At 36.0% G+C, this 10,935-nt stretch overlaps 3 protein-coding genes across 3 annotated transcripts in view; all 3 read left to right on the plus strand.

Moving 5' to 3' along the window:
- LOC127988515 (SLAM family member 5-like) overlaps positions 1 to 10,643 on the plus strand; it is a 74,095-nt gene extending 63,452 nt beyond the window's left edge. Inside the window, exon 5 of the transcript XR_008161691.1 lies at positions 10,537 to 10,643. The gene's annotated coding sequence lies outside the window, so the exon portion shown is untranslated. The remainder of the gene's footprint in view (positions 1 to 10,536) is intronic.
- Positions 1,437 to 10,935, plus strand: part of LOC127988517 (SLAM family member 8-like) — a 52,807-nt gene continuing 43,308 nt past the window's right edge. The window contains exon 1 of the mRNA XM_052591324.1: positions 1,437 to 4,088. The gene's annotated coding sequence lies outside the window, so the exon portion shown is untranslated. The remainder of the gene's footprint in view (positions 4,089 to 10,935) is intronic.
- Positions 4,020 to 10,603, plus strand: LOC127988505 (hepatocyte cell adhesion molecule). Its single transcript, XM_052591307.1, has 4 exons — positions 4,020 to 4,158; positions 4,431 to 4,760; positions 7,408 to 7,716; positions 8,110 to 10,603. Exons 1-4 carry the CDS (start codon positions 4,110 to 4,112, stop codon positions 8,268 to 8,270), a joined length of 849 nt encoding a protein of 282 aa, XP_052447267.1. The 5' UTR covers positions 4,020 to 4,109; the 3' UTR covers positions 8,271 to 10,603.

The raw sequence follows: 10,935 nt of genomic DNA on the forward strand, positions 1-10,935 counted from the left end.
GTGCTAAATGGATGGCCTGAAATGAGGAGCCAAGCAGCAAAAGAAATACAATGATATTGGAACTTCAGAGAGGAAATCTCAGTTGTGGATGGATTTTTTCTTTCAAAGAAGAATGGCTCAAAGTTCTAGCATCAATGAGAGCAGATATGCTAAAGCGAATTCATGAATGTCATCTTGGCATAGAAAGCTGCAGACGGAAAGCGAGAGATGTGCTATTATGGCCTGGAATGTCACAAAGCATAACAGAGTTGCTAAACAACTGTGATGTGTGCAGCACATACCAGAAACGCCAAACCAAAGAACCATTACATCCACACAGTGTTCCTGAAAGACCCTGGCAGAAAATAGGTGTTGACTTGTTTACCTTTGACCAGGGCCGTGCACAAACATTTTGAGGGGCAGTGGCCTAAACCAAAAAAAGGGGCACTGAGGGGGTGGTTGCTTGTTAACACAAATTTTCCAATTATTACAAAATGTACAATTAAAAAAGAAGACAGTACACGCTCAAAATATCTTCCTGTTCTGCATCTGTCTCTTCCCTCTCTGTCTCATTGTATTGCCTTTCTTTCTCATTCTGAACTTTTTCTGTCTCTGGCTCAGTTCCAAGACCTTCACTTTTACTCCGTTGAATTGATTCCGAGGCATTTTCATCTTAATATAGAGAATGAATAACAAACCTGTTACAATCATATTTTAAATACAATTGTTAGGCATTAGTGCTAATTAAATGTATGTTCTTGTAATATAATTACTCTTCCATTCAAATAATTTAATGTCTATCTTTCTTGTTATAAAACTCTAGCATATTCAGAATCCTTTATTGTCAGCCAGTTTAACAACACTTACCTGTAAGTGTCTGATTTGGCTGATGCTGAATGGGCTCTCCCTCACTCTCTGAGCCTGCCTCTGCCTCATCTCAATGGAGTAATAAGTAATAGACATTTAATTTCATATTAGCATACAGCCTAAATCTATATATACAACTCATTTAGAGCCTATGATGTGTTAGTCTCATCTAAGACAAGTGATTATAATGGGAGATATACTTACAATAATTAAACAGACAAACTGTCTGCTAACTGTTCTATATGATGATTCACCTGCTGGCTTGCTGGAGCTTTGAATCCATGTTTGCAACGTTGAACTGCCTTTAGCAGCCTCCCTTCTCTCTTTCTCTCTCTGTCTGTCTTCTTTTTTGTGAAGGCATTGTTTTTTTGTTTGTTTTTTATGGTTGTCTTGTCTACAAAGTGTGCCAACAACAGAAAATGTAGTTATTTGTATTAGATCTGATCTGATCGAGAGTACAATTATAATTTGATTAGACAAGCAGCTTCTTAGAATGTGGATATGTTGTACAAGTTGTTAGCACTAGTAGAAGACCAAGAGCACAAAACATTACCGACATAAATACAAAAAAAAAAAAAAAATGTTAGCAGATTCAACCACTGTCTTGCATAGCCTACGTGTTAATGTGACAGCTTTCGTGAAATGTCGTGTTCACAAGCGCCGCAGACACATACTGTGAGTGATGCTGCGGAGTGCGGAGCGAGCGGGAAAACCTGGAGTGGATTCGCGGAATCAACGGAATGCTTTGAGCGGAGCGTTGGGGAAGGGGCACCTCAGTCGATGAGGGCAGAGGGGCAGTGGCTCTGGCCACCGGGCCACCCCCCTGTGCACGGCCCTGCCTTTGACCAATAGAAGTATCTACTCTTAGTGGATTATCACTCCAAGTTCATTGAAGTCGAGTGGCTGAGAACAGAGATACAAGATGCACAACAGTCGTCACCCATCTGAAGGCACAATTCGCCAGACATGGAATTCCTGAAACAGTAATTTCAGACAATGGGCCACAGTTTAGCTCACGTGAATTTCAAGTATTTGTGAAAGAGTTGGAATTCTTGCACAAAACCTCAAGCCCCCATCATGCACAGTCGAATGGAATTGCGGAAAGAGGAGTACAGACTGTTAAAAATATGCTAAAGAAGGCCAAGGCTGATGGAAAAGATCCTTACCTGTCTCTGCTAAACTTGATAAGCACACCCATGGAGGATATTGAAGCATCTCCAGCACAACTGTTGATGGGTCGAAGACTAAGAACAAGACTTCCGATGACATCAGAGTTGCTGAAGTCTAGCACAGTAACTAACCCAGTACAGCAGGTGTTAGAAAACAGGCAAAATATAAGCAGAAGGAATATTTTGTTCAACGATCCAAACCTCTTCAGAAACTCCAGGTTGGTGACAGTGTAAGAATATGGCATGAGGGCACATGGAATCCAGCTGAAGTTACTGGAAATTCTGAGCAGCCAAGATCTTATGTTGTTCAGACACCTAAGGGAAAGGTGTACAGAAGGAACAGAAAGTTTTTAATGAAATCAAAAGAACAAAGTGACACACCAAGGAAGGACATGGAAAATCAAAATCTGACTGAACATAAGGGTTGTGACAACACAGAGGAAAAGCAACAAATGGAAACTTAAACATGAAAAAGAGATTTCAGTCCCACTGAGCTCCCAAGTTTACCTGTGAGATTTGCCAGTGGACTAATAGTCTCAAAACCAAGAAGGCTTATTGAGGAGTAGTTCTATGATTTATTTTTCCTTAAGTTAAACAAAGCCACAGTTCAAAGGACAGTGTTATGTTAAATGAGAATCTGACTATGTTCTAAAACCTGGAAAAATAAAATGCAGTTGTGTTATGCTGCGTTCACACCTCACCTCTCCGAGATACTTTCAAGGACCTATCTGATAGGTAAGACTCAAACCACTGGAGAGTAGTTCCTGAGATGCCCTTTGTCAGAAGTGTTGACGGGAGGATCTGGTGGTTAACCGTGTCAAGATATATCAAACAAGATAAATATTGAAAATTTGAATACTACTGTTGCCAGTCTTAGAGCTTCAACAGCTGAGAGCAAGGCAGTCTCAGTTGAATGTCCACTTCTGAAACCAGATTGGTTGCTGTCAAGAAGGTTGTTATGTGTGAGAAAGGAAGAGACTCGGTTGAACATAGCTCGTTCAAGTGTTTTTGCAATGAAGGAAAGAAGGGTAACTTTTCTGTAGTTCTCTAAAAGAGATGGGTTGAGGGTGGGTTTCTTAAGTAGCCTGTCTAAATGTTCATCTTTCTAACAAGGTGAAAAGAAAAGGCTGTCAAAACTTTTTTTGAAGATCAGTCAGTTTCCTTCAGTCATAATATCACATAAACTCCTACATCCAATTTAATATTTAGGATTTTCTTTGAATATTTGAGCATTGAGAACATTGATTGCTCTTTCTGTCAAATATTTTCTTCACTGACACGTCTCTTCTCTTTGCATCTGTCTTTATAGTATCCTGTCTCTGGCCTCTGTTAACATCCTGTTTACAACCACTTTTGACACCCTATATGCCACCTTTACAAATCATATGACTTCATTTGCTTGCCCGTTACTTCTTTAAAATAAAATAATATCAGATGTTTGCAAAGAATTAGTTAAAAAAAAAACATGGGCCGAAGACTTAGGCTACTTAAAATGAGCAGTGCTGAGGGTGTTCGTGACCAGAACTTGTTTAGAGCTTAATTTTCATTCAATAAGGTACAGTGTGACTGTTTCCCTTCTGATTTCTTTTTTTCTTTTCTTTTCTGCAATTACATTAATACAGCATACATACTATAATTAATTAATAATTACTTAAATACAGAACATCCACAAGAAAAACCAAACACACAGAAAAGCCTTCTCAGTCGAGACCCAAAATTAAGACCTTCTTGCTGTGAGGACACAATGCATCTCTTTGTTGTCAACTCTAAACTAAATGTCAGTAACGTCAATGATTTAATATGAAATGTTTAGAAACCTTTAAAAAGCTGAACTGGGAGAAATGGGATCATGAGCCTTTATTGTTTTTCAACTTAACTACTAAGGTATTTTTAACTGTGTGGGAGGTGTAACTGGAGCAGTTTCTTCACACTTACCTCAGAGCTTCACTCAACCACTACAATACACACCGACAGCGCTCAGCTCTCCAGCTCTTCTGTCACTTTCAGCTTTCAGGAACTTAACAGAACATTTCTCCTGTGTTTTGTTTTAAATGTCAACTTTTCTGAATTCAGGTCTCTTGTTATTTGAAGAAAATGTTTAAGAATTTAATTTTTATCTGTTTGTGCTCATGGAGTCTGGCTGGTAAGTATTTTTTTTTTTATGGCTTAATTCATGCATATTATAATTTTTCCAAATGGGCATACTTTAGTTATCATTTATAGCATTCACTTTAAAGTTTTACTAATATAGCCTACTAAAATGTTGTGTTCATGATGTATTTTTTTTCTCTCACAATAGGCATTGAATGGTTTAATTTATCACACATTATTGTATTAGTCTATACAGTGAAATTATTGCAGTTAAAATCTGGTAAATCTGCCAATTCTGTACAAATATATGTGTTGGTTCATCAGGTGTGTTTGGTGTTGATGAATTGAAATCCGTGTCAGTGATGGAGGGAGATTCTGTCATTCTCCACACACATGATACTGATATACAGAAAGATGATCTGATAATGTGGAAATTTGGACAAAACGACTTTCTCATCGCTCAAATCAACAGAAAAAACAATAAGAGCAGTGTTTATGATGATATTGCTGGTGAGAGATTCAAAGACAGACTGGAGCTGGATCAGACTGGATCTCTGACCATCACAAACACCAGAATCACAGACTCTGGACTTTATAAAGTCACCAGCAGCAGATCAGAGACACTGTTCAACATCTTCAATCTTACTGTGTATGGTGAGTAAAGATCTTTTGACAATAATCACTGTCATAATTATTGAAAATGTTATTATAAAATTATTAGGGCTGTCAAAAATAGCGCGTTAACGACATAAATTAGTTGTTTGTTGTTAATTACGTCAAATTTTTTTACGCATTTCACGCATGCGCAGTGTGACAAATTATTCAGGTCTGGAAAGTATCGTTGATCTCTGAATTCTCAAGATAGTAAAAAACAGCGGCGAGCGCCGCGACAAAAACACCGAAGAAGCTTAAGGTTTTGCCCCAGTTACTCTCAAATACATTCATGCCAAGCTCGATAAACAGAGACGGCTTTGGTAGTTGATACGCTGGAGCTTCTTCCTGTTATAGCGTCCTGTGTTTCACACTGCGCTTGCGCATAATGCCTACATGCAATACAGTGAAAATTACAGCTGTTTGGAAAAGCATATGCATTTTTACTTGGTTTTACTGGCACTTGAAGCCTTCAGAACGTGAAAATATCGATCCTAAATTATTGCGGCAGAGCAAATGAACACCTCCCAAAAACAAGAGTGCCCAGAGTGCAGAGGGCGCATGTTTGTGTTTCTGAGTTCATTCTTTCGAGTTTCTCTATGCATAATTTCATAGATATGTGGCTATATTTAACCACAGGTTCACCTAAAACTCTTACACTATCTGTAGTTAAATGGCATGGTTTGATATAGTGCTCAGGTAAATTTGATCGAAGTAAATGTTAAACTTTTGAAATTCAGAAAAAAAGAACCACATGTTGATGAATCAATACATGAAAATGATGTATCTGTGTCCTGTTATTTATCTTTTGGTATGCATTTCAGGAAAAAAAAAATGGTTAGGATTCAGGTGTAATTGCAAATAGTGATTAATCCTGATTAATCCACTGAAAATTCAGATTAATTCAATTAAAAATTGTAATCATTTGACAGCCCTAAAAATTATATATCATTATTATTATTTTATTGTATTATTATTATTATAAAGTGTCTCATATATATATATATATATATATATATATATATATATATATATATATATATATATATATATATATATATATACAGATACATTTAGTCATTTAGCAGACGCTTTTATCCAAAGAGACTTACAAATGAGGACATTGGAAGCAATCAAAATCAACAAAAGAAATTAGGTACTGAGGTCCGGTTAAAACCATTCACAATAAATAACTAACGACTCATCAATAAATACAATAGATATAATAATATAAGCCCATATTAAGGGTACAGTCTCTCCACACACTAAAACCCCTAAAAAATTTGCAGCATCCTAATAAAGTTAGTGCAATCTAATTTAGGACCGCAAGTTTATCAATTCTGCAGTTGGCAGTGTTAAAAAGTCTCACGGCTTCGGGATAGAAGCTGTTTTTTAACCTTGATGTTCTAGCTCTGATGCTGCGCAGCCTCCTGCCTGAAGGAAGAGGGTCAAATAGAAATAGTCTATTGGCAGGGTGAGATAAGTCTTTCATCATACTTGCAGCCCTAGTCTTGCATCTGTTGATGTATATATCTCCAATTGCAGGGAGACTACAACCGATTACTTTCTCTGCCATCTTAACCACACGCTGTAGGGCCTTCCTGTCTGTTACAGAGCAGTTTCCATACCACACTGTTATACAAGATGTTTGGATGCTCTCCACCACACATCCTATAAAAAGATGATAGAACTGTAGGTCCCAAGCCAGCCTTTTTAAGCCTCCTCAGAAAATACAGCCTTTGATTAACCTTTTTTACCAGACTATTACAGTTGGATTTCCACTTTAAGTCATCATTGATATGTACTCTTAAATATTTGTAGCTGGAGACAACTTTCACCTCAGCCCCCCAATATAAATGGGCAGAGGGTGCCAGTGCAAATAGATAAACAGAGGCGTGACGTGTATTCTTTTCGGCTCATTAAAAATGAATCTTCTGGATTAATTGAAAAGGTTTGATAAAACTGCCTGGAAGACCTGCCAAGAGAGAATTGCAATAGTCCGTGACATGGACTATATATAATATCAGAATCAGAATCAGAAAGAGCTTTATTGCCAAGTATGCTTACGCATACCAGGAATTTGTTTTAGTGACATAAGCTTCCTGTACACAGAGACAACAGCACACAAAAAAAAAAAAAAAAAAAAAAAAAAAGAGATTTACAAATTGGCAAATAAATAAGTGTATAAACAATTGTGCTATAAATGATAATGGAATAGGATTGAGTGAGATACAGGAATGTTCTAGGATGGAGGGTTAACAAATAAATATAAGGATATTGCACGTTTATAAGCATAAGTAGGGAACATTTAACTGTTCATGAGGTAGATTGCCTGGGGGAAGAAACTGTTCTTGTGCCTTGCTGCTCTGGTGTTTGCGGCTCTGAGGCGCCGGCCAGATGGCAAAAGTTATATATATATATATATATATATATATATATAAATTTCTTAAAAGTGACTTAAAAATGAAGACATTTGTAATATATATATATATATGTATATGTGTGTGTGTATATATATATATATATATATATATATATATATGTGTGTGTGTGTGTGTGTATATAATATATATATATATATATATATAATTGCACTATGTCACGGCTTTGGTACTTTCTGTATCAGATATATTCTGCATTATTTTTTAAGGTCATCTGCCCATTCCTGTCATCACCATTTACTCTAAAAAAAAACCTTCATCTTCGTCATCATCATTATCATCATCAGGATCATCGGCGTCCAAATGTGCATTTCTGTGTTCAGTGGTGAATGTGAGTGCTGTGTCTCTCTCCTGGTACAAAGGAAACAGTTTATTGTCCAGCATCAGTGTGTCTGATCTCAGCAGAAGTCTTTCTTTACATCTGGAGTGTCTGGATGATTTCTACAGCTGTGTGGTGAACAATCCCATCAGAAACCAGACCACACATCTCAACCCTGAACTCTGTCAGACATGTTCAGGTATGTCTGTGGTAGTACGACTATATCAGTGTTTCACATTAATAGACTGCTGTAATCTGTCTATATCCAACTGGCAAATACTTTTAAACTTTTCTTAATGACATAAATGTTGTTTTATCACATTGCTTTGGTGATGCATCTGCAAATTAAATTAAAAGTGAAATTGTTATATGGATTAAAGCAGTTTAATTAAAGAAGTATGTAGTCTCTCACACTGGGAGGATCCAAGCGAAGGGCACACTGCACACGAGCAGCTCAATGTCTGGGGTTCTTGATATTGAAAATGGTTTGCTCTCAAAGTCAATCAATCCAGTGCATTTAACTCTAAAATGTACAAACATATCTTACAGGGGGCCGTATATATATTTTAATCACATTCATTTCCTCTCTCAGAAGTCTGTATCCTCTGTTGCGGTTCTACTGAAGCTGTGATCCGATTGGCTCTTTCTGCTCTGGTGGGCGTGGCTACTGTTGCTATATTGGTTTATGACATCAGATCCAGAAGTCTTCAACAGAAGAAGAAACAGCAGACATCAGCATCACACACTGACTAATCAGATCTTCAGAAGAGTGGATATGTTCTGGAACAAGTGGTGACATTTGACTTAATTAAGTAACTACTTTTTTTTCACTTCAATTGTATTTGTCGCACTTTTCATAATGCAGATCTTTCTAAAGCAGCCTTACAAAGAGTAGTGCCTTACAAATGCACTAAAATTAATCAGACAGTCAATAAATATATGTGACCCTGGAGCACAAAACCAGTCTTAAGCCACTGCTGTATATTTGTAGCAATAGCCAAAATGCATCGTGTGGAACAAAATGATTTTTATTTTATGCCAAAAACCATTAGGACATTAAGTAAAAATTATTTTCCATTAAGATATTTTGTAAATTTCCTCCCATAAATATGTAAAAAACTATTTTTGATTAGTAAAATGCATTGCTAAGAACTTCATTGGGCAACTTTAAATGTGATTTTCTCAATATTTAGATTTTTTTTTTTTGCACCCTCAGGTTCTAGATTTTCAAAAAGTTGTATCTCTAGCAAATATTGTCCGATCCTAACAAACCTACATCAATGAGAAAAATATTGATTCAGCTTTTTAATGGTGTATAAATCTCAATTTTGAAAATGTCTGGTTTTGTGGTCCAGGGTGACATATTTGTATGATTGTATTTATTATTATTATTATTTTGTATTCTGTTGTATTTTTGCACAAGTTACAAGATCAAAGACTCCCGCTCAATGAGAAAGTGATCTTTACACCTGTAGTTATCTGAATAAAAACTTTATTGCATCTGACAGATAAGGTCATGTAGTAAAATAAGACACAGCTGCCAATGCTTGACCTGTTTTGTGACTTATTAGTTTATTTTAATGTTCTAGTGATACTGATCTCCACATTTTATCATACAGAATAATGTGATGCTATTATTAAACGTGTTGTATGCCTTGGTTAAAATTCAGTTCACTTCAAATTATTAGTGTGCTTATATTTGTTAGAATATTTAGTTGTAAGTTAGTGGACATTTCTTATGCTGTATGGCACTTTCACTTCATTTCTTATTGCTTTTTTGAGTCAAATGAAATAAATTATGAAATAGAAAATAAATCTTATTAAAGGGATAGTTAACAAAAAAAAAAAAAAAAATTCTGTCATTACTTACCCTCATGTCTCTCCAAACCTGTAAAACCTTTGGTCATCTTAGGACACAAATAAATATAGTTTTTGATGAAATCAGAGAGCTTTCTGATCTTCCATAGACATCAAGTGTCTCATAACGTTTGAGGCACAGAAAGTTACCAAGAACATTGACATAATAGTCCATGTGACATCAGTGGTTCAACCATAATTTTATGAAGCTATGATAATACTTTTTGTGTGCAAATGCCAAATTCAATAATAACTCAAATAATTACTTTATACAACAATTATTCTGGTCAATGCTTCACCCTAGCACCATTTTGGAGAGTACTAAAAAGCATGTGCTTGCTTTCCTCTGAATGTAAAATAAGGAGCAGTGCATGCATTTTCTGGATCAGCACCACACACACACACACACACACACACCTTTGGGTACATCCCTTTATGAATGGTCTAGAGACAAAAGAAAGATATAACTCCACTACAGATGAAGCCTCCAGTACAAATATAACTTTTCAAATATCACTTATTTTCAATTAAAACCCTCTTTACAGACCTGACATTTTGCCTACACTTAGGGGACAGTATTTTATGTCCAATTTGAGGACAAACACAAACTCTGATAAAGTGAAACTTTGAGGACTATGGTGGTACACTGGCGGTATCTCTGGTAGTGAAATACGTTTAGGCTTTTTAGAAGATACATACAGTGGGGCTCAAAAGTTTGGACACCCCTTTCAGAACCTGTGAAAATGTGAGTAATTTTCAAAAAATAAGACAGATTTTAATTTATTTTGGATTGTATGACACAGAAGACTAGAGTAATGGCTGCTGAAAATTAAACCTCATAGTAAAACAGTATTTCTTTTTTTTTTTTTTTACGGTTATTTAAAATTTTAATAATTTTACTGCTTTAACTCTATTTCCTATTAAATAAATGTCGTTTTGGTGAGCATAAGAGACTTGTTTAAAAAACATTTACAAATCTTACTATCCGAAACTTTTTTTGAACATTGTTTTTCTGCATTTATTACATGGCCTTGAATAAATCAAAGTATTTGAAATCTATGACTCTTAATTTTGTTGCAGTGCAACTAAAATACCATTTTTAAAGAGTATAGAACATTGTTAATTGTGTTCTCCGCCTGTAGTTAGAAGTTTCTTGTTTGAGGTGATTTTGCTGAAGCAAGGCTGTGTTCTATTCAGTGCTATCCTCACACTTTATTTGTACAATTTAATTTCTGAAACCAAAAGTAATTTTAATTGCCAATATACCCAAATAAATGAAAACTCATCTGATCAACACAAAAGAGTCATGTGTGCTTTCAGGTCATTTTGTCACAATATCACTGAAGATCCCACACAGCTACAGGTGATGACACACTACTTGCACAATAATGACTGGATTACAGTTCCTGCTGATGTACAAGGGGTCATTTGCCACAGCGTCCCCTTGGAATTATAAGGTTCTATCTGCGTTCTGAGAAGTTTGGAGATATTGAGCTTGATGCAAAGGTTTTGCAATACATGGAAGTCGTGGCCTAATGGTTAGAGGGTTGGACTCCCAATT

This window comes from Carassius gibelio, chromosome B22 (assembly GCF_023724105.1).
Source record: "Carassius gibelio isolate Cgi1373 ecotype wild population from Czech Republic chromosome B22, carGib1.2-hapl.c, whole genome shotgun sequence".
NCBI lineage: Eukaryota > Metazoa > Chordata > Actinopteri > Cypriniformes > Cyprinidae > Carassius > Carassius gibelio.

Excerpts from the sequence above, each read along its gene's own strand:
- LOC127988505 (XM_052591307.1), top strand. The coding sequence starts at position 4,110 with ATGTTTAAGAATTTAATTTTTATCTGTTTGTGCTCATGGAGTCTGGCT. Across the intron at positions 4,159-4,430 it reads GTGCTCATGGAGTCTGGCTG|GTGTGTTTGGTGTTGATGAA; the intron begins GTAAGTATTTTT and ends TTGGTTCATCAG. Across the intron at positions 4,761-7,407 it reads CTTCAATCTTACTGTGTATG|GTCATCTGCCCATTCCTGTC; the intron begins GTGAGTAAAGAT and ends TTATTTTTTAAG.